This window comes from Trichoplusia ni, chromosome 5, assembly GCF_003590095.1.
Source record: "Trichoplusia ni isolate ovarian cell line Hi5 chromosome 5, tn1, whole genome shotgun sequence".
NCBI classification, from domain to species: domain Eukaryota; kingdom Metazoa; phylum Arthropoda; class Insecta; order Lepidoptera; family Noctuidae; genus Trichoplusia; species Trichoplusia ni.
In genome coordinates, this window is record NC_039482.1 from 9,186,955 (window position 1) to 9,212,868 (window position 25,914).

A 25,914-nucleotide genomic window follows, 5' to 3' on the forward strand; every position below is an offset into this window, starting at 1 on the left:
GGTGGTAGTCTTCCAAGATAAGTCTTCCAATCAGGTCTTTACTGTCGAGCACGATGGGCCGTATGAAATTCCTCGAGACGCCCTGAATCGCGTCGATTCTTCCTTTAACTCGCAGCAGGTCTTCATCTAATACCACGTCGAGTCGTTTCAACTTGCTGTTGCCCTCGAGTTGCTTCCCCTTCTGCAAGTGTCGTATTTCTTCGTGGAAGCTTCTCTCTTGACTCTCCCTCAGCAACAACTTCTCGGCCTGCTCCAGCAGCTCCGGACTGAGGGGTATGTATCTTCTTTCTTCCTTCGAGGACGTCGGTCGCCTTCCCACTCCCGGCGCCTTCTTCTTGATGACCCGCCATGTCGGGTCGGTCTTGCATGCGTTGACCCGGCCTATGGGACGGCAGAGTTGAATGAATTGCAGCACCCTCGCCGTTGCCCGCTGAAGTCTCTTCCATGACGAGAATCTTTCTGGCTTTGGAGTTCGGCTGACGACGCTCGCTGTAGCCACGACGTCCGTCGACTTTTCTTCGCCCGTGGTCTCCTTCCTGAAGGTCCTCGCTGCTGGCCAATGAGCTTCTTCTTGTCGCAGGAAGTCAGGCCCGGTGTACCAGCGATGCTTGTTGTCGAAGTTGTCCGGCACGTCACGCGTCGCGTCGTCCGCAGGGTTGTGCGCCGTAGGCACCCATCTCCAGTCCTGTGGCTTGGTGAGGTCTTCAATTTCTGCTAGTCGGTGAGCCACGAACGTCTTGAAGGTCCTCGGGTCCGTCTTGATCCAGGAGAGCACGATGCTGGAGTCCGTCCAGAAGGTCTTCTTGCTCGCCTTCAGGTCCATTTCCTCTTCTACAGCGTGCGCCAGCCGGCTTCCGAGGAGGGCAGCTTGCAGCTCAAGTCTGGGAACTGACACAGGTTTCAACGGTGTGACTCTCACCTTCGCTGCCACCAGATTGACGAGGTAGGTCCCGTCACTTTCTTGCGCTCTCCAGTAGACTGCAGCTGCATACGCCGTTTCACTCGCATCCGTGAAGGTGTGCAGCTCCCCCTCGGTGCTACGTGGAGCTAGACATCTCGGGATCTGAAGGCCCTGCAGGAGCTTCATCTTCTCCAGGTAGACCTTCCAAGTTTCGTGATCCTGGTCTGCGATCTCTTCGTCCCAGCCGATGCCGCTGCGCCAGATGTTCTGCAGTAACTTCTTACCTTGAATCAGGACCGGTGATGCCAGTCCCAGCGGGTCGAAGGTAGACATGACCGCACTGGTAACTTCCCTTTTCGTTGGCACCTTGAAACCTCTCGCTATCTCCTCCGGCGTGTTCCGAAGGTTCGCCCTGAATCCGATGGAGTCCTTCTCTGTGAACCAGCGTAGTCCTAGGGTCTTCTCTTCCCTTCTCCCCGAGGTTGACCTCGACCTTCTCTGTCATCTCGGTCCTGACTCGGTGCAGCAGCTCAGGTTGGTTGGACGCCCATCCCCTGAGTTCGAAGCCTGCCTTCCTGTGGATGAAGTCGACTTGCGCCGTTACCCTTCTCAAGTCCTCTTCTGAGTGGAAGCTGTGCAGGTAGTCGTCCATGTAGTGATTCAGCTCGATCGCCCTTGCTGCTTCTGGATACTCTTCTTGGAAGTCAGCTGCGTTTCTGTTCTTCACGTAGATGGCTGTGCTTGGAGATGAAGTCGCACCGAAAATGACTGATGTCATCCTGTACTCTTTCGGTGACTCGTCGCGTCGATCCCCTCGCCACAGGAACCGGCAGGCTGTCTCGATCTTCTGGCCTTATTCGCACCTGCAGAAACATTTCCTTTATGTCTGCTGCAACCGCCAAGGGTCCCTGCCGGAACCTCAGCAGAACGCCGAAGAGTGACTGCAGCAGGTCTGGTCCTGGCAGCAGAGCATCGTTGAGGCTCTTGCCTCCGGACTTCGCTGCCGCGTCGAACACGATCCTAATCTTCTTCTTCAAAGGATGCACGACGGCGAAGTGTGGCAGGTACCATTTCTTCTTGGTGTCTTCTGGGTTGCGCTGGAGCCTCTTCTGCATACCCGCTGTCCAGAAGATGTTCCATCTGCCGACCGTATTCCTCCTTCAGCTGAGGGTCCTTGTCTATCTTCTTTTCAATGTTGGCCAGACGGTTTTTTGCAGAAGTATAACTGTCTGGCATCCTTTCTTCTGGGTTCCTCCACAGCAGACCGGCCTCGAAGCGGCCCGTCTTCCAATCTTCTGCAGGTCTTCTCTAGGATGGCGATGGCCTGTCCCTCGGCGTCCGTTGAGGGTCTGCGTGGCTGCACACCAGCGCCTCGATCGCGAAGTGATCCTTGATGACCCGGTGCATCTCTTCTTCTGGTGAGCTGACAGTAAGGCAAGTGTTAATAAACTGCACCCTTTTTATTGCACCACTGTCGGTACCGTGCAACACCCAGCCGAGTCCTGTCCTGGAGGCAACCGGTTCACCTGGCTTCCCTTTTCTTACTTCCCGGGATACGATCAGCTCCCAGTTGTCTTGCCCGATGAGTAGTTGCGGTCGCTCTCCCTCGTAGTATAGGGCGTCGGAGAGCTTCGTCAGGTGCTTGCAGCGCCTCAATTCTTCCCTTTTCTAGGAACTGTGGCGCCAGCTTGAGTCCTTCCATGGTCCGGACTCCTCTCAAGATCTTCTTGGCCCCTTGGTGTACGCCTTTCACAGCCAGGTCCAGCAGCTGTGAGTCCTTCTTCTGGATGAGCCTGCCGCCAACTGTCTCGATCGTCAGCTCCTCCTTCTGCCATGAGCGCCAACCTCTTCGGCGACCTTCTGATCCAGCAGCGTCACCGTCGACCCCTCATCCATGAGGGCCAGGATCTTTTTGGAGCCCTTGGTACCGTAGACCTCTACTGGCACCATCTTCAGGTAGGCTCGTGTGCTGCTCACCGTGTTCACGGCCGCCATGACCGCTGCTGCCTCAGTAGCGTCCTTGCTACTTGAAGCTTCTTCTTGTGCTTCCGCATGAAGCAGGTGATGGTGCCACCGCTTGCAGGTCTTGCACGGAGGCTTACGACACATCTCCTTTCTGTGCCTTCCCTGTAGACATTTGAAGCACACCCTGCTCTTCTTCACGGCCGCCCATCGGTCTTGCACTGAACTCTTCTGAAACTTGCGGCACTCCAGCAGCACATGTTCGCCCTCACACATCGGACACTTTCTTTCAGCCTGCCTGGGCTCCCGCTCCTGCGAGTCCCGCGTGACGTGTGAGGCGTGCTTGATTGTCTTCCTGTTTCTTTCTTCCAGCGCGGCGAAGGCTCCACACTTGTCGGCCTCCTGGTTCAGGAACCTGCTGATGAGATTCAAGTCCGAAAACTCACCATCATCCGTGGCTGCAGTGTAGTCGTACCACCGGAACTTGAGTACTGTTGGTAGCTTCTCAACAATACACTTCACGATCTCCGGTGAGTGCAGGTACTGCGGCTTCTTGAGTCCCTTGATAGCCGCCACGCTGTTGTTTACTTGACTGGCGAACACGCAGATTTCCCTGGGGTTTTCCGATATCCGCGCCAGGGTCTTCACCTTCTCCAGCTCCGCCAGGATCAAGGCATCCGGTCTCCCGAACCTCCTCTTCAACGCCTGCATGACCTCTTCTGCAGATGCCTCCGAGTACAGAAGACTTCTGATAGCTTCTCTGGCGTTGCCCTTCAGCGCTCTTCTTAGTCGCGCCATATTCTGGACGTTGCTGAACATGTGAGCTGTGTCCTCGTAGACCACCTTGAAGGCCATCCACTCGCTGCTGTTGCCGTCGAAGTACGGTAACTCGTGGATATACTTCGGCTGCCCCGTCGCACCTTCTCGGCTTGAGAAGGCTTCCTTGAGAGCAGCAGTCAGCGCCTGGATCCCGTTGAAAGCACCTCCTGCAGAAGCCTCTTCTTCTGGCTTCACCTTCTGATCTTCTGCTGGTCGCTGTCCTGGGTACACATCCGCTGTCTTGGTGGTTTCATGTAGCACCGACGTCTCGATCCAGTTCTTGACGTGGGCTGTCCTTTCTTCTTCCAGGTCTTCATCTTCTTCCATGGAGTCCTCGTCCTCGCACTGCGTCAGCTCCAAGCGGATGCGTGCTAATCTTGCCGCCGCCTGAGCCTGCTCCAGCTCCAGGCGTGCCAGTTCTTCCCTGGCTGCTAGCTCCTTTCTTCTGGCCGAGGAACTCGTCGTCTTCGTAGACCTGGCTCGGCGACCGACCCCCATTGGTTTCAGAGTTGCGGAGGAACCCGGCAACCCCTTCCCCAGGGCCTCTTCTGGGGTCTTCTTGTTCGCCTTCTTCGCGGCCTTGCTCTTCTCTGATGCCGCCGTGGTCGCAGTCTCCATGGTCGCTTCGGTGGTGGTAGTGTACTCCGTTGCTGTTGTTCCAGAAGAAGTAGTTGCTTCTGATGAAGGCGCCTTAGCTGGTGCTGTCGCAGACGTGGCCCCTTCTGGCCCTGACGTTGGAGCCGCCGCGTCCAAGGACGGGACGGAGGGCGCAAGGGAACATCCTTCTGTGACCTGGTCACCGGCATCTTGCAGTCTTCAATCTTCTTTCTTCTTGCAACCTCTTCTTAGGTTTCGAGGGATCCGGCTCGAAGGACCAACTGTTGTGGGGCGCGGTCGACCAATGGCCACGAGGTAGCTGTTTAGACTACGGTCGCGGCGGTCGACTGCCCGGGGACGGTGTCCCACAGTGTTTGGTACGTGTGTTGCTTGCGCTGGTGCACACGTACCCCACGCACCCCTCTGTGCGTCGTTGATGGAAACCTAAGATGGTACCGAGGTACCGAGGATGCGACGTCACACACCCCACGTCTCTACTAGAGGATTATTGAAGAAAACACGGAGTAAATCTTCTAATCAGGATCGGAGGTTCGCCAATTTCTCTTCGTAGATGTTGTCCGTACTGAAGCTGAGCTGCGACTGACTCACGACGGAAAGCCCCGCTGCTTTTATACAACGAGACTTTACCGCCGCGTGCGCCACTCCAATAAGACTCGTATTGGAGTTAATTTTCACTTTGGCGAACCCCTTTACCTTGTATTTATTCATCCATTTTACATTAAATACACCTTTTTATGTTTTATTATGATAAATATTTGTTATTCTTATCTAAATAACACCTTACAAGATACGTACTTAATTGTATTTATTAATTATCGACCAGAAACACCAATATACCGGCCGTCTTATTGGAGTCATTTACACATTTGTTCATAACTTTTTACTCCGACGGCCGATCTTCAAAATTCCAACGGATTTGGCGTTTCTGGGCGATTTCCAATAAGATATTCACCCTTACATTTAAAAACAACTTAAAGTAAAAAGTCAATTTTACAATTCTTATTACGTAACCATTAACTTTCATAGTTCAGCAATTTTACACTTAATAACTTTACAAATGGACACAAATGTGACAATAGTCTATGATAACGTAAATAACAACAATTAGAAATATAAACAATAATAAAAATATGTAAAATCCTATTTCTAATTCACTATATGTCTGTGGGGCGGGCCGCGATGTGCGCGGTACCCCACACCTTTCTTTGCCGGCGGCAGCGCGGCGCCTTACTTTGGGTTGTTGATACTATTATAACTAATAACAACTTAACCTAACCAACGTAAATTACAACAAATAAACAAAAATGCAAATATCTTATTTCTAATGAAAAATGTGTGTGAGGCGGACCGCTATGTGCGCGGTACCCCACACCATTTGCCGGCGATAGCGCGGCACCTTACTTTTAGTCGCCGACAGCATCCTTCTGTCTTTCTACAGTCTCCAATGCAAAAGTTCTGGCTATGTTTCTAATATGGACTGGGTCAGAGATTTGATTAGTTTTTGAAGATTTTTTGGCTTTTTGTAGGGCTTTCAACTCTATAGGGAGACCGTGGCAGTCCCAGCCAGGTACGTAATGTACTCTATTCCCTTGTAATATTTGACTCCTGTTGTTTATGTCTTTGATAATCTGTAAAAAGGTTTTAGGTAAAACATTTTATGATGTTTAACAAAGGTGTATAAATAAGTAAATAAATCGAAATTTACCTTGTTAACAGCATGTCCCATGTGTAAATCACCATTGGCGTACGGTGGGCCATCGTGTAGGACGAATTCAGGACCTTTTAAGTTCTCCCTTTGCCAGTTATACAACTCTGCGAATTGTGCAGTCTAAAAAATATGAAAATCAAAACAATAAATTTCTACGTCTTTTTACAGTAAAGTTGTATTTAATACCTTCAAAATTAATTAATAGACTTGTATAATGTATTTTAAATAGAGTTTCTGTTCATTTACCTTCTGAATTTGTTCTTTTATAGCATTATTTGATCGTGCAGGAAAATTCGTCTTTGGAGACAGTATTGTGTGCGAATACGTCTTCGTCTTTGGTGCTGCAGTACTTTTTCCGCGTATACAGTTTACGCAAAACCATTTTTGTAGCGTTTTATTGTTATGATTACGAATTATATTCGAATTTCTTGCTAAATACATATTTTCAGGTTATTTTGTTATGACAGCGGATTCTTATCTTATCCTGTGGTTGGTAACTCTGACTTCATTGAAAACAGTTTGTCTATGATCCAGTACGTTCTCAAGTGTAGCTTCGAATAATTTCAATGATAAAAAAGCGTTTTCCTGACGTGGAATGATATAAACAAAACTAGAATAAATTATGCAGGCATATTTTTATTACGACAGCAATAAAAAATGCACATATTCCCTTTTTTCATTTATTTAGTTTTATTATGACATTAGTCAACAAGCAAGATTTCCGAACGAACCTGCAACTTTCCTTTGACGTACGCCATTTCAAAACAACACATGTTTTGAGCGTATTTGTTATTACTTCTACAAAATTCTATCACCTCGAATAACAGAACTTCAAAATGGTAATAATTACTCATAGCTTACTAATAGCTTAAACGTTTTTAATCGATAATTTCGTGAGAATTGTGTATAATTAATAACTTAACCTATTTTCAGCCGAAGACAAAAAAGAAATTCATAGATCGTAAGAAAGCTGTGACTTTCAACCTGGTCCACCGATCTCAGCGGGATCCTTTAGTGGCTGACGAGACCGCCCCACAGCGTGTGTTAGTGCCTGTCAACGCTAATGTACCACCAAGCAAAGAGAAGGAACCAGTAAGCTCTAAATTTTATTATTTATAATCTATTGCACTCTAAGCATGATCTAGCATTTAGCATCAGAACTTACCGCTTTAAAATACTTATTAAATGTTTAAAACCTTATATTGCCTGTTAAATTGTTTAGTCATCAATTGAGGTGCAACAATGTTGTTTTTCATTGAAGATGATAGCTTAGAATTTACACAGTGCACACAATTTAAATTCATTTAGTGCAATTACCAAATATCAAATTGTCCAAAATCTGCAAATTAATTCTATTGTTTTTTTTTTACAGGAATTGACTCCAGAACAGAGAAGAGAACAGCAAGTTAAATATGGCATTTACTTTGATGATGACTACAACTATTTACAACATCTTAAAGATACCCGAGAAGTTACACTGGTTGTGCAACCAGTAAGTATTGTAAACAGCAAAGTATGGACATACATTGCTATTCTGATGTTACTTAGTATTTTAACTGATTACCAATCAGATTTAATTATGCACCAACTTCAACTTTTAAATCAAACTTAATTAGTATGACATAACACTGGTTCTGCGAAGCTAAAAAATTAAACACATGATTAATACACTCTTTTGAAATTATGACTATTTTATGAAGACTATTTTATCAATTCACATAAATAAATAAACAGTACTTTCCTCTACTTTCGAGAATATTGATGATTATAATATGATTTAAACACAAAATGACTCAAAAATATTTTTATCCTTTCAGAAACCAATACACAAAAGGAAAGAGAAATCAGCAGCTGATGATGGAGAGTCTGTTCCTATACCGGAGTCTCTAAACCTTCCTAGCTCTGTATTCGCCTCGGAGGTTGAAGAAGATGTTGGATTACTAAACAAAGCCGCTCCACAAGGTAACACAATAATCAAAATCTTCAGACGTTTTTCCTATTTTTTTCCTTCATTGGTTTGTTTTTAGTTTTGCATATTTCATCTAATTATTGAATTATACTAAAATTAAATCTTAGTACTAATTGGTGCATGATATATTCTACTCTGTATTTTGTAACCTTAGAAAGGCATTCGAGTTTGTTGCCTACATCATTATGATCAACTTAGTTTTTGGGACTTATTTGGTATCCCAAGGCACTACCAATATTATTAAAAAACAAATATTTTTTTTAGTTATTAATAAAAAATAGTCATTGTTTTCAAATATTTGTATGTAACACTTCACATGGGTTAACCCAAGGAAGTGTCCTAAGACCTTTGATGTAAACATAAGCTTTAGTTAGATATCCATTGTGTTAAGCTATTTACTAATATAAGTTTATTTTTTCGAAGGATTATGTCTCGACTTGGACCCAGAAGTGATAGCGGCTTTGGACGAAGATTTCGACTTTGATGATCCCAACAATGAACTTGAAGACAATTTTATTGAACTTGCTATGGGTGAAGGTGAGATTTTCAGTTTCTTATAATAAAAAATATGTGAAATATTTTCAATGAAATCCATTATTAGACGTCGTACTGCTGTCTTTTCTTGATGTTTAAGCAGACTAAACCAAATTCTGTTTACACCTCCAGGAGGGTCTGGTGATGAGGAGTATGATGATGAAGATGATGACAGCATGGCAGATGATGATAATTCCGAGAAAGCGTTCGCTTCAGATCTTGACTCTGATGATGATACTGATTCGCAGGTATACTATAATATTCGTGTATTGTCTAAAGAGGGAAAAGAAACAGTAACAATTTGGATTTTCGATTCACATAATTGCTAATAACTGTGCAGCTACTTCCAATACCTATTCAATGATAATATACCATTTTCCTCTCTCAATATCCCACTTGTGGGCAAAATCATGCTTCTTGTTTATAATTAATTAATCATTTACGTATACTAGGGCGAGAAACCCAGCCGCGGCGGTCGCATGGCGTCCTGGGAGGCTGGCGACAAGGACGATACGAAGTCCCGCTTCTCACAGTACTCCATGTCCTCAAGCGTGATGAGGAGGAACCAGGGGCTCACACTACTGGATAACAGATTTGAGAGGGTAAGTAGTGTAGGAGATGTTAGTTGTAATATAATTTATAATGTCTATAGAGATTGGTCAGCTTATCATAATTATTTGGTTATGAATTTTTTACACTTGAAAATAGTTTTGCAATTAGTTATAAGCGGAGATTATTTCTGGGTCCCACTGACTGAAAACTCGATCCCTGTCCTTCCCAAATAAAATAATTAAAAAAGAGTGTTCCTTTAAAATTTTCTGATAAATTACGACTAACGAAAGTCACAGGTACAAAGACGCCCAGTCTCATCGAACCCGCGACGTTGTGTCAAAGTCCAGACTTTAGACGCAACCAGAGCTTGTTTGTGTTAAGTGTCGATTTTGATACAATTAATTTTGATATCCAGATGTTCGCTGAATATGATGACACGGAAGTAGGAGCTCTAGACTTAGAAGAGATTGAAGGCTTCATGCCGGAGAGCCACGACATGCTGCTGCGGGCTGCTGAGGACTTTGAGGAGTCGCAGCGCAGATACCACCTCGATAAGGAGAAGGAGATTGCCAGGTTAGTTGTGTACCTGTCTCATACTTTCTATGTTCCTTTGTGATACTCTGATTCTTTTAGCTTATCATTTTTGTGTTAAAAGCTTTCTGTCTTGCTATATTTTCCTTCTCTTTCCATCTGTCCCTTAGCACCTCGACAAGTGCTCTATTTCTATTTCTGACTTCCCAAAATTAGACCCCAAACTTTTTTTTATATAAATTTTCCAAAATGTAATTTATCTTTCCAAGCACAGTCAATAAGAGAGTAATGTTTTAGACCATCAAGATATAAAACTAGCTTAGACACCTTAATAATGTTTAAAAAATTTATGAAAAGTATTTGCGAATATTTGTCACTGGTTTTTGTTCCAATAAATGATTTTGATTTGAATATCCACAAACATAGTGGTTTCTTAGGTTTACGCGAATGTTAGACATTGAAATGAATTATCCGTAAAGGTAGTTTCATTTCAATATCTTCAAACAATTGATATTTATAGAATAACTCGTCTCCAAGAAATTGAAGAAGAGTCAGAAGAAGACCTGGTGACTGTCGACGTGGATCCCAAAGAGAAGTGGGACTGCGAGACTATCCTGTCCACTTACTCCAACCTCTACAACCATCCGAAGGTCATCGATGAGCCTAAGGTCAGTTATCATGGATGGAAATACGTAGGGTGGTTATGATATTGCATCATCATCATCCTAGCCTTTTCCCAACTATGTTGCGATCGGTCCAGTACAACCAGATTCCGCATTCAGCAGATTCACCAGTGTCTTACAAGGAGCGACCGCCTATCTGACCTCCTCAGCCATTTATCTGTGCAACACTACTCGGACTGGTTTTCAGACTTTCTAGCTTACCTCTGACTACCCGTAACGACTGTCAAAAATATGTAAATAACAGCTGAGAAACACAATTAAAGGTGCCTTCCGAATCACGGATTGTAGTTATGATATGTATATGCGATAAATATTTTTTTAGGGTTTTTTACCCTAAAGGTGACAACGGGACCCCGTCCCAGGAATCATTATTGTGTGTGAGGAAGTGAAACTATACCTATAAACAATCAATTAGAAAAATCAGCAAAGTTTATCCATATGAGAATTTCTAGTTACCAATGGTTTGTGTCTTTGTGCATGTGAATTGTATGTTTGTAAAGCCCCCTAATAAAACAACGAAACATCCGCAGAAATCCAACAAAATCCAGTTGAACTCTCGCGGCTTGCCTAAGGACGCTCTCGGCAAAGACAACAAGCTGACTGCCAAGTCTCTGGCCAAGTTCAACGCTATGAACGACGCAGGATCCAGCACTGATGATGATGAGAGGACTAATGCTGAAACTATACTGTCTACCCTCAGTGTGCTGTCCATTAGGTAAGTGCGTTAATAGTATTTTAGAAATCTAAAGTTTATAAAGAAGCAGGCCAACAGGGATGACCACAGAGTTTAGAAGCTAAACCAGAATAAGAACCACATGATTAGCATTACCATACAACGTGGCAACGCAGCCAGCCTACTGGGCACGTTTCCCGACTTTGGCAGGAATAAAGATGTCTGTTTTGATATTATTATATATCATTATTGATTGATATTTTTTATTTTGTAAATGTAGATATGTATTAAATTTAGTTTACTGTATAAATATTTTTGAGTTTATGTATTTAAATAAAATATATGAGATAAAGCTGTTAGGCATCATCAATTTCGCGTAACGTCAATTTCTATTTACAACACCTTGATCAATTAATATTATTTATTTACTTTATATTTTCTCATACAGGCCTAAAGATGAATCGCCCGAAGAAAAGAAAGAACGAAAGCGTCTTCTAAAAGAATACAGGAAAGAAAGAAGGATCGAGAAGAAAGCAAACAAAGAGGCGTTTAAAGAAGAGAAGAAACGACAAGAGAAGATCATGCTGAACAACAGAAATAATGTCCAGGGGAACAGGATATTGTAGGATATGTGATAGAATAAATATATGTTATTGTAAGTGTACCAAGGAGTTTTATTGCATTTTGTACGAGTCTTCTACAGGATTTGGACTAGCCCGCCAAACACGCCACAATGAAACCAACGAAAACTCTCTTCTCGAGAAACGAATAACTATTTTACGAACAAAAGTGTGTTATTACTACTAGTTTCGAATCTAACCGAAGTCCTTAGTCATGAACTAACGCTGACCTACCTTTGAGTAAAACTCAAATCGCTAGTCGGGTGATGCCGATCAATAAGCGTGACATTTTTAGTAAGCAACTTGTTTTATCTTGTTGCAGCTTTTTTGGTAAATACTATTTAATATACTAATATTATTATTATCCGCATCAATATTGTCCCACAGCAAGGTAAAGGCCCTCCTTCTATTTATATCGGGTTAAGAGTTGGTTAAATTTAAGGGTGTTTTTATATAGCCTGTTCTAGATCTCACTGCTGGGCAAAGGCCTCAGGTCTTTAAGAGAAAGGGTAAAAATAACACAACAATAAAAATTAACACGAAATATATTGCTTCTATAAAACTCGCTTTACGTAACTTAGCACAATAAAAATCATTAATCTATGTACACTTAACATTACAAAATGAGATTAATTAATCAATTATTGTTTTCGCAAACAATTTCAATGCAATCAGACATCATTTGTTCTACTTAAAGGGTGTTATTTAATAAATAACACCATTAAAAGAATGCGTAACTAAATTCTCATTAGACAAACGATGTCTGATCGAAAATACAAATGTATTAGGAATGTAGATACTTCACAGACATTCCATCGACGCGTGGCAATAATGCCAACATCGTGTAACTATTTCATCAGTTTTGTAACAGTAATTTTTGAGGTATTATTTGAATAATACTGTAATTGCATTTTGATATATTCATACATACATATACTTGAGTGTGTTTTAGACTGCTCAATATTGTGTTGTCAAAGTGGTTGATTACGACTAGTGACTGATTAAACTTTAAGTGGTTTCTTAGGTTTACGCGAATGTTAGACATTTAAATTAAACTACTTTTACGGATTTTATCGATGGCCCGTGACCACGATACCTGCAAAGGTGTCGAAACGCCGGGAACTAAAATCTAAAATTAAACCGCGATAAAATCCTTAAAAGTAGTTTCATTTCAACTTTGAAGTATGTTTATTAAACTGCCAACACAGAAAAGACAGCTGCCTATAAATAAATTTAGACGTGAAATACTTGGCTTTTGAATATGCGCTTCTACTCCGTTAAAGAATAAATCGATTATAATTTATTTTCTGTCACGGGATAACTTCATGGGACCTTCATGGGACCCGGTCCTTTTTAAAGGCGTACGCGGGAACACAGGTTCAACATGTAGAGGCCTTGTTGAGAACTTATTGTAAAATATTATGGGGTAGATTAATAATCACAGTCATGATTAACCGCTTTTTCTAGTTAAATGGACTATATCTTACTGTACTCCAAAGACAGAATCAGGTTACAGTCTAGATATTATATGTTATTCCATTAGGGTATCTGACAAAAAAAGTCCGTCAGACAGATTTCAAAATCATTGGATACGTATATTTTCTTTTGGCTCGTAAACAAAAAATGAAGGGGATACAGTGCTTAAAAATCTCGTGTGACAGCAAGTGATATTTTTAGCCCCCACTGCCACTTTTTAATTATATGATAAAATGAAAAATACTTATTCAATATTTTTGAAATCTGTCTGACTGACTTAACAAATTTCTATTATTAAATTTAGGGCCGATTTTTCAACCGTCAGATAACTTCTACCTGAGGAATAAATATGGCCGTTTGACATATTTTCCATACAAAAGCTATCAATACGTCAAACTTATTCGTCAAATAAAAGTTATCTGGCGATTGAAAAATCGGCCCTTAGTCAAATACCTTATTATACTTGACAACTCGCATCAACGATTCATCCTCCAAACAAAGTACCTTCAAAAATTACTATACACTCTCCAACCAGCCGCTAAACAGGTTGAATCTCTTAACCGACAGCTTAAGAAAGAGTAAGGCCTTCATATCCTAGCCCGTCAGGGTCGGGGCACTCCATCCTGTTCTTCAGATGCTGCAGCGTGTTGTGGAAGTGCTTCGTGATCTGTTCCACCTCCTCAGACTGGTCCAGGTTCGCTAGCTCCTCACGGATTTTTTGGATCACCTGGTGATGAGAAATTAAGAGTTTAATTAGGTTGAGTATTGTGATTGAAATATCACTCTTATGCATTAATATTGCTGTAATAATGTTGCCATACAGAATTAAAATAATAATCTGGTTTTTGGGACGGGTTAAACTACGCACCGTATGATGTAATGCGAATGCATTCAATAATTGTCAATCGTAGTGAAGATGTCGAACGAAAGTTTTCGATTGCTTACAAATATCGAATTAGTTCATAAAGGAAATCAAATCCGATTGATACATTTTTGATTACTTGAAAGTAACAACGAATATGAGAACTGTCAGTGCAGAATGTTTCATACTTAAAAGGTGCAACGGATTCACTAGTATTTTTTGGGATTTTCCGGACCAAAACGGAGCGAAGAAATGATGAAGGAATTATGAGCTGAAGATCATAATATATAGATACAGTCAATGCCGGCGTAAGGGCCACTGACATCCCGGGCGAAAATATTGCGATGATATTATGCCCACTTGAGGGAAGCAATATCGAGTGTTAGTTTTTTGCTGATCCCAAGTAAAATTATAGAGTCGCTCCTCGACCAAAAACCCTCAAAAAATCCATCAAAATCCAGAAATCTGCACAAAGCGTAGAACACAGTTCTGAGGGTTTGCACCAGGAGAGGCAAGAGACTCAACTTCAGACCGTGGCGCCCCCCAGAATTTTTCGCCCTGGGCCATCACCCCATCACGCCCCTCCCCCCTAGATAAAACAATGGTATTGGTGGGTGTGACTGACCGCGTCGATGAGGTTGGTGGTGAGGCTGGTGTTGCCGCGCTCCCGCAGCAGCGCGTAGCGGCCCAGCAGCTCGGCCAGCAGCTGCGCCTGCACGCCGCCGTCCATGCACTGCTGCGCCACGCGCGCCGCCTTCTTCAGGCAGTCCAGCGCGCGGGACGCGTCGTTTAGGGGCCACTGTTGTTGCCAAAGTGTGATTATTATTAGTCGATTTGTTTATTGTTTTGTGGGTCTTAAATGATTGAAACAATTAAAAATAATTGACTTCTTAAAAATAATGGCCCGGACAGGGAATAATAAGTATCACAAAATTCATTTAAATTACATATTCGCTCTAGTCTCAAATTAGGCGGAGCCTGTTTCCTTTTATTAAATTCATATATTCCCTCATTAATTAATGAAATTCTTATGTCCTTACAGATTCCACAAATCTTACAATACCAGTCACACTAAATGGCGGAGAACTACAACAACTATATTATATTTTTAATACCTAAATAAAAACAGAACCTTTGTTCCGTTACGGGTACTAGAATTTCGTTTCATGATTTAGACAGACCTGCTTCCCATCCTTGGCCGCCTTCCAGAACAGATGCGCACAGAGTGCCACCGCGCGGCTCTGGTCGGGCTTCTTCAGCAGCTTGCTGGCCGCCAGGGCGCATTGGGTACGCATTGGCTCCGCGTTTTCAGCGCCTGAGAAGATTAGACAAGTTTTCAAAATCAAAGTACAAAGTTTTTATTCCAAATAGGCAGTTTTCCCTGCACAAGGTTACAGTCATTCGTATGTCATTAATAGCAATGTAGATTTAAAAAAAACTCATTTCTTTGCAACTTTTCCATACTTTCTCTCCGTTTAAACCTTCCCTGGACTATCACGAATATATCTGTATGAATCGGTTCAGCCGTTCTCGAGCTTTAGCGAGACTAACGAACAGCAATTCATTTTTTATATATAAGAAAGAAAAAGATTGATGATTGATTTTATCAAATTTGTCTCAGAAGTTTTATTTGAAGTCGAGTGTTCGTTGTTGTTGTTTTAAAATATAATTTCAAGTATATTAATATGTAGATACTTACCGAAGCAGTTAATCTGTTCGAAAGTCGCTATGATGAGTGTGATGGCTGCCAGCTGCGCCTTGCTGTCCGATATCTCGTCCTCGTACAGCGAGAAGGCTTGCGACAGGAACTCGTAGGCTATCGTTTCGTGGTTCGCGAAACCGATCTCACTGATTGCCAGGGCGCCTTGGAGATATAACCTAGAAGTTTTAGTTAAGTAAATTATCTGCGAACAGTATTATGCTTGAAAATTCTAAATAGACAATTGTGGGAAAATTTGGTGATATAAAATTCACGTGGGACAATTTTTCATTTTAACGCTGCAGCTTTTTAGAAAAACAATGGAATTTTATAATATTAAATCGACTTCCTTTCCTTCCTTCGTTGCCTGGGAAGACACAATGCGCTCAAAATCGAAGCCAAAAGTTTTTATTTCAAAAAGGCTTTTTTCCAGGCACTTTAAAGTTTACACTAATGACTAGTTACACGGTTCTAAATTGTCGTGTCTAATGTGCCTATAGTGAAGAACCGGCATGGAATTCTGAATACGAAAGGACATCGGTGTGTGCCGAGATTTGATCCTACAACCTACACATTGAGTTGTATTTTGTTGTTTAAGATGATGAAAGTATTCTCAATAGATTTAAAGTACTTACCTTAGTGGCAGTTCGGCGAGTTCAGCTTTCACTAACATACTGATGGTCTGGTGACAGAACTGGAATATCTTCTGACATTTCTTCTCCCACATGTCGTCCTGAAAAGAGAAATTAAATTATACTTTTCTTTTTGGTCTTCTTTTAGTTCAATAAAAATATTTGCGTGGTTTTGTTATATTCGACACCAAATATAAAATTCAATAAAAGCTTTCGGTTATAGTTGTAAAAAGAATACAATCCTTCTACGGAAATTTCATCGCAATCGGTCCAGCCATTTGGAGGTGAATAGGTTACAAATAGGTATAAACACATACTTTCGCATAGAAACAATGCGGAAATTGCCAATTATGCTCCCAATTCCGTAATATCTGATTCCAATATCGCCTATGTTTATCAAATCTGCAGCTACAATAAATCCATAGGACCGCAAGGCCACCATGACACGTGACAAAGAAACTTAATAATTTCAGCGGTTATAAGTTTTATGAAACAACTCACAGTATCCTTGAGCTCTTTATAAGTGTGTGCGAGTCTGTACGCGTGGAACAGTATCGGCGGGAAGCTGTGTTGTATGCGGGCCGCGCCGCCCGCCTGGAGCGCCTTGCGGGCCGCGCTCAGGATCAGGTACTGACGGTCGGCCGAGTCCGACTTGAAGTGGTGGATCAATCTGGAAGGAAAAACAACTAGGCATTTCTAATATGCTACTAATGTGAAGGAGAAAAATATATGCCCTAGGGTTTGGTGTCAAACCGAAAAGACTTAAGACAAATAATGAAAGTAAGCATAAATAAGCAGTTATATCATAAAACAGACGATTCAAATTTTACCTAGGGCTAAAGCAAATGATATAGCATCCATGCAACTATAATGATACTGTGCATGCTGTGGTCTCCTATAAGTGAAGGAGTACAGATATATAATTATTTTTATATTATGTTATATTTATGTCATGAATGGTGTGTATCTTTTGTTGGAGATCCTTAATATATAAATAATACATTCTCACTATACCTTGCCAGCAAGCCCTGCTCCTCCATGAAGTCTTCAACATCTGGCTCCGCTGTACCCTGATCGGGCTGGTCCTTGACTAGTACGTCTAACATCGCTAGTACTGACTCCACCTGAAATTATTTATAACATTCATTTTTCCCGAGAAAATGCTTATCTTTGCTGACTGTTGGAAAAAGATAGAATTTTAACTTGTGTTGATGTATTCCTATTATAATCTCACCTATCCGAATGAGACTGGTTTTAAAAGTATTTCTTTTGTTATTAAGGTATTATATAAAGTATTTTTGTTTTGAATTGAAAAAAAATATTTCTGTGTTCAATAGATCATTCATCGAGGACGGTTTTAGGCTATATAACATCACGCTACAACTAATAGGAGCGAAGATACAGTGGAAAATGTGGCAAAAACGGGGAAAAATATTCATCTACGAGGGCTTCCGTACAAAAATTCCTAAATTATATCTTCTAACCACGCGGACGAAGTCGCGGGCAACAGCTAATACTATATATAATCTAAAATAAATATAAAAATTAATTGCTGTTCGTTAGTCTCGCTAAAACTCGAGAATGGCTGAACCGATTTGTCTAATTTTAGTCTTTAAATAATCGTACCAGTCCAGGGAAGGTTTAAACGGTGAGAAAATATGGAAAAATTGCGGTAAAGAAAAAATAATCTACGCGGGTGAAACCGCGGGAAATAGCTAGTACTTTATGAACTAAAAAGAACACTCACATCCTCAGGCGTGGATATCAAACAATCAGTATCCAATACATCGTTGATAAGATGCACCGCTATCATAGTCCTGCCGGGGTGGTTGAGGTGCTTTATAAGCGGCGCGTAGTTCTGCAGCTTGATGAGCGTCAGGATGTTCTTGTAGTGGTCTGCGGGGAGCTTGAGGATCTTCATCAGCTCTTTGAATACCGCTGTGTTGTGTTCTAAATGGGTTTTGCCGCTGTAATAGGGAGATGGGTTAGTACTTAATGCTTGGGAACAGTTGTAGTCGATTTTTGTTTTGGAGTGTATGCTATGGGGATGTTGACTATAAGATTAAAGATTAGATGATATTATATTTTAAGAAAAATACTCCCGCTGTAAGAAATGTATTCCTTGTGTCGAGGGGAGTGTCACAAACATACAAATAACGTGCAAAAAGACACACAGACTCAGTACAAGCATTTGTGGATCACACAAATGCTTGTCCTACGCGAGGATCGAACCCGTGACACGACGCGCACAGTGGGTTTGGGGTAGTGACCTCAAACACGGCTATCCGTACAGTCATATATGGGGTAATTAACTATAAGATTTATGATTAGATCATATATCGACCGGTCATATGACCGACTTGTAAATCGATTAGATTATCGTCATTCACTTGTAGCAGAATATGTTAGTGAAGTCACTAACGTGTTTTTAGCACATTGTTAAGAGAGTTAAATATTTACAAGTTAAAAAACAAAAAAAATATTAAATTAAAGCATAAAAAAAAATTCATCGGCATCGCTGCCGGCTGGGAGTGTGCCCAAAAGGCTGGCAGCATTGCCACTTTGAATGGCAATGCTAGGCTTAATGTTGTCTAGTCACTAACTAGACTAAAATCATTTTCTTACATTCCTAGTCAACAACCCATAATATATGATTAGTGTTCTTTTACTCACCTAGACTGGTGTATATCAGCACAAATCTTATCCGTATGTAATAATACTCTATCGACATAGTTAAGTTTGTCAGGGTGGCACCTCTGAGCTAGCTTCAGTAATGCCAACTGTAGGGACAGCATGTCTTCCGGGGGCATATCGACGCGGCTCTGCAAATAATATATGTTGGTAAGTTTGTAATTCACTCAATTTTATTAGTTTATTGGCTGATTTTAAACATTTGCCAAATATTCAAATTGCCTAGGAAACTTTGATGTGTGATCTTATTTTTTTTTGGTTTTGTAATAATATAAATGATTTCTTTATTTTCTCTTTACAAAGTTACTTTAAATATAAACAAAGTTGTTAATAGCGACGGATATAAATGTTGTATATCTCATTTAGCACTCAATTGCGTAGATACTTTTAATTTGTTAAATTTGGGACAAACATTTTTATTATTTTTTATAGTTTAATCGTCTTAATGATTCAACCTAGTGTTAATATTTACCTGTGTAATAGCAGCAACCTGGTCGGAGAATACTTCGAAGAGTTGTACCTCTTGTTCCTTACCATCTTCTAGAACTACGCTTAAATTTATGTTGCCTTCGTTTCTCTGTAACAAATGGGAAAAAAATACTGTTAAAAGAGACCTAGGAAGAAATAAGATAATATAAACAGGTACTATACAATGATGACATAGTCATTGTGGAAGTGAGACGGGCAGTCATTGTGCATAGCCGTTCCACTCCCACATCGTTATCTAGGTATAAACAGAGATACAAGAATAAATGATTACTAGCTTCATGCTGCTATTAATGAAGAGTGCCATTTTGACTGGCCAGTTCGTCTAGGGTTTAGTGGCAATGACTGCCGGAGGATATGGGTTCGATTTCCACCTAGGTCAATATGTTTTTGTGATATGCATGATCATTTTTTCTGTGCCCAGACATTTTGCTTAGTTTGAGGCTAGATGGCGGTGTGTAAAATTGTAGAATATTATTTTTAATAACAGTCTAGATGTTTGAGTGTGCTTGTTATGTACTCATATAAACATGTACAAAGTTGTTTGACTCGCTCGCCCGCAGCGTCAGCTCATAATTAAGGACTCTAGTTGGGTCCGAAACTAGACAGGCATCCCGATAAATACGCGCGAGGAAATCGTTGCACCATTTGATAATGTACATAATTACTGTGTAATAAAGTTGCTTAAATACCTGGCTATAAGTGGCGAGTCTCTCTATGAGAGCGATGATGATGTTCTTGATGTTGACGCCGGGCTGCAGCTCGGCGCAGGACTTGAGGAACGGCTGCAGGTTCGCCAGGTGGAACTCGTCAGGGAATACCTGGGTACAATGGGAAATTATTGGTGACTGTTTGACCGACATTGGCAATGCATTAATTCGCGTAGGTATCCTTACAGAAAAGCCTGTTTGACCGACATCGATACGGCGTCAAAGGGCTTGAAATGCGCGAAAGAGTCGATCTTGGATTGGTACTGGTAAATACACCAGACCATAATTTCATTCTTGCTCTTTAGTTTACAATATGAATGCGGTGTTAAAGCATCCCAGCAGGGTGTGGTGGTGTCGTAGTTTGAAGTCTTAAGTAAAGCGTAAATTAAATAATAGAAAGACTGCAACACATCGTCTTAACTAAGGTCAGGGTCTCGATTACCTACAGTGTAGTTTTCCCTTCCAGCCCTCTAGTTTTTCTGCTTTATTGAAATGATATGGCTGCATTTTCACTATTGAAAAAAAGGCACAGTTTCTCACTTTACTTAAATCATGCTTAATTTGACTACCATCATACCTGTATAATACACTCCATAAGATACTCCTGTGCGATCGCGTCTCGACAGCTGACGACCTGTTCCAGTATCCCGGGCAGGACGAGGCGTCTGTAGTCGTCCACGGTCACGGACTCAAGCTGGGATAAACGGACCAAGTTCGTCCCGACTAGGATACGGAGTTCGGAACGTTCGCGTTCGCGGCGTTCCTTGTCCCTATGGTGATGAGAAAGTATATAATTATAGTACATGTTTAAACCGACTGAGTTCTTTTTTTTTCTTGTAGTACTTGGAGATATGTGAAACTGTACGAGAAAATTTAAAAGGCTCCGTAAAATTTTGCCTAGAGAGTATTCCTCGGGAGGTGTTTTTTTTTAATTCACAGCTGTTTCCCACAAAAATCTGTCGAAGTGGGGTTTTCCCGATTAAGGATAGTTAAGGGGTCAGTAATTAGTGTTGAGGGATAAGTATTTTTTGTGTTCCAAAGGAGGTTTCCGGGAGATCTTCGGTTGAAAATTAGCCACGCTCAGCAATTATTCGAAAAAAAACAGGAATTCGGAGACTCATTACGCGGAGCTTAAGAGGTACTTTAAAGTAGAACGTAATTAACTTCGTATATACCTGGAGTGTCCTTGATGCTGCATCCTCACCCACAACTTGTTCATTTCAGCGAAGTTCATCAGCACAAAGTCGATAGCGTCTTTAACCTGGACAAGAGAAAAATCCTATTGCTAAGTGTGGAACTTGAGTACCTTAGGTAACCCTTGAGGTTTATACGTCTGTATGTAGGTCAAAACGGGTAGAGTGACGCTATTTTAAGGGTCACTTTGCCTCGGTTCTTAAATGAGTGTAAATCGAATATGTTCAACCATTTACAAATCATAGCGAGTGAAAGTATATTAAAAACTTCAACAGTTTCATAGGCATTTTTTTTCTTCATTTAGTTAAGTTTAAAGTGCAAGTCATACTCACAACCCCCTCGTTTTCGTTCTGAGCTTCTGAAGTGTCAGGCAGCACGTTCCTGGTGCACTGCAGCAGGTAGTTCCTGAGGAACAGGCCGCGAAGCGGATGCTGGACGCCGCGACACATCTCTACCAGGTCCTATGACAATGGTTAGGTATTGAGAAGTTAGGATACAAATTCAAGATGTCGGTTAAGAAGATTATTTCAGTCATTGTGATCGGGATAGAAGTGTCCTTTCTTTAAACATTCTTATGTAAATACTTTGTTATTATTTTCAAACATGGAAAGTCTAATTTTGTTTTTTTTTGCGGACTGATTTTTGCAGACACAAATAGAAAACGAAAGTCACGATCTAAAAAAGACTTTAATTAATAATTAATTGAAATGAAACTACTTTTACGAATTTTTGTTTGCTCGTGACCATGATACTTGCAAAAGTATCGAAACATCGTTAACTAAAATCAAAAATTAAACCGCGATAAAATCCGTACAAGTGGTTTCATTTTAATGTTTAACATTCGCGTAAACCTAAGAAACCACTATAATAATTAACTTTGAATACTGTGCGAGGTTAAATTTGTTCGTTCGTGACGCGAGAGAGAGTAGTAATTTAAGTAACATCAGAACCATTTCATTGGTCTTTCAACAATATACAGCCACATTATTTGCCAATCCCCAAAGCTACATACGTCATACCACCAAGAGAATTGGGTACATGTCATCTACTCCATAACATTCTTACCTTCAACAGATCCCTCCTCAGATTCGTATTAGTCTTGATATACACCAATCCGACAGTGATCAGTAAGTACAGACGCGGCACGATGTTCCCCGCGTACTGCACCAGCTCGTACAGGTCGGCGACCTTGCGGCCCTTCTGGAATTCTTCTAAGAGGTACAGTTCTAGGTGACGTAGTTCGTCGGTGATTGCCATGTCTGGTGTCGAGTTAAGGATTGGTTTTTGATGAAACAGGGCAATTGAGTGTAGTTGTGGAGTTTTTTTTTATTAAATAGAACTGCAACCTGCTGCAGTTGGTTTGGGTGATCTGTGAAACATAGGTTCAGTTCGGAAGATGAAATTGTTCTTTGGTTCATTTTGCCAAGGTAGAAAAATTTGATTGTAACTTTTTGAACCCTAGTTATATCGCCTGACTAGTTTTGACTTGAGTCGTCGTAAAATTACGTAATTTATTACAACTCTTCAACTATACAAAAATACGAAAATGTTTCATCGTCTCGGTGGTTTGATCACAATATCATTGTCTAAAGCCCATACTACGACCTATTACCGAGGCCCAACCTATGCTATTTTGGAGGCGAGACGGAGAATTACACTGCGCGTGTCGCCTCACGCTTTCACACCCCCCGTCTGTTCGCAGCACAGACACATAATCAAATAGTGAGTGTCGATTTTCATATAATTTGTTTATAACTTTCATTGCTTGCATACCAATAGTGGTAATCTAAAACTCAAGTAACATAATATATCATGTAGTATTCAATATCTTGCTCACTCAACAGATTGGAACGTTGCTTAAGTGAATGTATAATGTAGAGGTTTTTATAAATTCACCTGAATCTTGCAAATTAATTTTAATACTCGTCCATAACCTTTTCATAAGGTTCAGAGACTACCGAGGATTGACTGTACGCGTAGCCGAGTGGTTAATGTCGCCACGCCAAAGCCACTGTTCGCAAAATGTCGCGGATTCGATCCCCGCGTAGTAGTAAAAGTGTCATCTACGAATGCTTGTCCTGAGTCTGGATATTTTTATGCATGTGACTTGTATGTTTGTGAAAATCCCGCGACGCAAGGATTAAATTCGGAAATCGAAAGTGCAGTACTAACTGTGCTATTGTATAATATGTATTATAATCAATCGATTCATATTTTCAGACTCGGAAAAGTACGTTGTAAGGAGGCATCGAGCAATTTAGCTACCGTGTTATTACAAACCAAACTTTATGGTAAAAGGATACAAAGCTCATAATAGCTTTTCGGTGACAGCAGAGAAGTTCTCAGCTCCCCAAGCATGGTCGACGCGTGTTTCAAAGCGTCCATCAACTTCGATTTGTCCAGACATCTCTTCATTTGAAATGCCTGCGAAAAAATACACAAAATCGCTGTTTCATTAGATGTTACTTTCGTACTTTTCAGATAATTTCTAGAAAAGATGAAAAAAATAATTAAAGTAAAACAAAATTAATGGGGAATTATAAAGACAAGCAATTTTTTGTCTCCTTTTCTCTTATAGAGACCTTACTGATTAGATTTGAAAGCCCTTCTATAATTAATACTGTTGCAGTTATGGAAAACTAACGCAACTTAAGACCAAGCAGTGCAGGACAGGACGTGACGTGACGTGTCGCTCTACAGTGCCCTACACACTTTCAGAATTGCAACAATTTTACTATATCATTATATAGGAGTACAGTAAAAAGATTAAGGAAATTTCCTATTTATAACTCTGTTACATTATACAACACTACCCGGTATCACAATAGGTATTCTTAAACATATACATATAAAAGCATACATAATAATCTTCAGAGAAGTAGCAACATTAATGTTTGAATTTTAATTTTGTATAAACATCTTACAGTGCCATCAAAGAGGATTCAAACAATGTATCTTCATAAATATTATAGAAAGTTAAATTCAGTTTATACAAATCTTGTCAAAGTACTGTATTCTATGGGTAGCTTGTGTTTTCACTGACATTCCATAGTATTCGCATAGTAAATAGTTTATGTATACCCAAAACCATAAAAAAGGGCATGGAATGATGTAAGATGGTGCTTTTTTTTTAATGATAAATCTCTACTAACAGACTGACATTAGAATAAGTGGTTGATAATGTTTATTTTCTCATAGGAACAAAGACCTACCATTTATTTTATATTGTATTTGATCATAACAGAGTCCTACATTATGACCTAGGGCCAAGACTTCTGTGCCTCTGGAGAGAGTTCAGACGGCCGGACTGATGTCTTCCCAAACCGCTTTTTTCAATAGTCTGATTTAGAACTTACATGTAGAATAGGGATACCATCACCAGGAACCTGTATATTGATCAAGTAACCTACCACATGGTCAAATCATTTATGATTAATTAGTTTATGTGTAAAAGTGTTGCAACTTGTAAACAATTACAAATATTGTTTACATTGACTTTTCCATATGCTTTCATTTAACTCTTACTATTTGAAAATGCAATAGAACACCTCTGCATACTTCTTTAGACATCAAGTTATCATATTCTACATACAATATATGGTCATACACCACATACATATAAGGTGTCCAAGGCCAACTCTAGTAGGTCATTGAATAATTTAAATAATAATTAATTTTGCTCTTACAATCTCTCTTTGCAGAATAATACAACTATTGTAGGAAGAATAGTTGAACTTTTGAATGGATGTCATACAAAGTAAGTGTAAATGAATTGTATTTGCATGTTATTTAAGAAAATAGGCTTAAGAATACTACTATTTCAGAAAAGTAGTAGAGGAGAACTAAATAGATAATTTCTTTGAACGCTAATCATTTGTTTGTACAGTTAAAGCATTCTGAACAACAAACAATTATATAATGAAAGAAATTATACGATATTTTAAAACGGAAACACAGTTAAAGAAACCTGTTTTTAAAATGAAAGAAATAACTTTAAAATAAATATTAAAACTTTTTACTCGCATCAAAAAGTTTTGTTTTGGCAGTAAAAATAACACCAACGTCAATAAAAAAAACAACGGAAGCCGTGAACCGCCCATAAATTGTCCAGTCCATTGAGTAATTGATATGAAAACATACCTGCACTTTGACTATATTCAAGGCTTCATCCAGGAGTTTCTCCTGCTCCTCCACCGGGGACGCTTGATTCGTCATTTGTGCCTACAAACACAAACAGATAAAGCACTAGTTCCGATAAAAAAGTGATAAATCAAAGTACCTACGAACTACTAACACTGGACCAAATATACAAAAACGGATGATCAATGCGCTCCATATGTCTAGCTCAATGTGTGAATTGACGATGTAACATTTCGCAACCAACCTGTGTTGTGGACTGAGGACAAACGGAGACACCGATAAGATTTTCTAAGGAAAATTAACACAATTTTCTTTGGTAGGATATCGCAAGCGGATTGACTTGACAACTACTGTCAACCGAAGCTGACAACTTGTCAATTGAATGTATGTTTTTTTATTTGAAGGCACAGTGTACACAATTCTTGTGCCAGAAATTTATTTTTAGTATCAAAAC

The 25,914-nt window shown here is 40.5% G+C and overlaps 3 protein-coding genes across 4 annotated transcripts; 1 reads left to right on the forward strand and 2 right to left on the reverse strand.

Moving 5' to 3' along the window:
- Positions 1–5,125: 5,125 nt before the first annotated feature.
- On the reverse strand, positions 5,126–6,485 carry LOC113494388 (isoleucine--tRNA ligase, mitochondrial-like). The gene is made up of 3 exons (XM_026872704.1): positions 6,255–6,485; positions 6,006–6,128; positions 5,126–5,928 (listed from the first exon to the last, which is right to left on the reverse strand). Exons 1-3 carry the CDS (start codon positions 6,447–6,449, stop codon positions 5,704–5,706), a joined length of 543 nt encoding a protein of 180 aa, XP_026728505.1. The 5' UTR covers positions 6,450–6,485; the 3' UTR covers positions 5,126–5,703.
- Positions 6,486–6,739: 254 nt separating this feature from the next.
- On the forward strand, positions 6,740–11,614 carry LOC113494389 (protein LTV1 homolog). Its single transcript, XM_026872705.1, has 11 exons — positions 6,740–6,847; positions 6,942–7,100; positions 7,381–7,500; positions 7,826–7,970; positions 8,401–8,514; positions 8,644–8,759; positions 8,964–9,113; positions 9,479–9,636; positions 10,115–10,262; positions 10,808–10,992; positions 11,399–11,614. The coding sequence occupies exons 1-11, from the start codon at positions 6,845–6,847 to the stop codon at positions 11,574–11,576; spliced, it is 1,476 nt and encodes a 491-aa protein (XP_026728506.1). The 5' UTR covers positions 6,740–6,844; the 3' UTR covers positions 11,577–11,614.
- Positions 11,615–13,431: 1,817 nt separating this feature from the next.
- LOC113494390 (vacuolar protein sorting-associated protein 35) lies at positions 13,432–25,840 on the reverse strand. 2 transcript variants are annotated; one of them, XM_026872708.1, is made up of 18 exons: positions 25,705–25,840; positions 25,461–25,541; positions 23,624–23,744; positions 22,386–22,579; positions 21,653–21,781; positions 21,302–21,387; positions 20,704–20,896; positions 20,109–20,237; positions 19,403–19,507; positions 18,913–19,061; positions 17,987–18,206; positions 17,254–17,363; positions 16,741–16,909; positions 16,243–16,340; positions 15,608–15,786; positions 15,090–15,223; positions 14,534–14,707; positions 13,432–13,773 (listed from the first exon to the last, which is right to left on the reverse strand). In XM_026872708.1, the coding sequence occupies exons 2-18, from the start codon at positions 25,533–25,535 to the stop codon at positions 13,615–13,617; spliced, it is 2,424 nt and encodes an 807-aa protein (XP_026728509.1). In that variant the 5' UTR covers positions 25,536–25,541; positions 25,705–25,840; the 3' UTR covers positions 13,432–13,614. The 2 variants fall into 2 exon arrangements, with proteins under 2 accessions (XP_026728509.1, XP_026728508.1); XM_026872707.1 differs by lacking the exon at positions 25,705–25,840 and adding an exon at positions 25,615–25,698.
- Between the last annotated feature and the right edge of the window lie 74 nt (positions 25,841–25,914).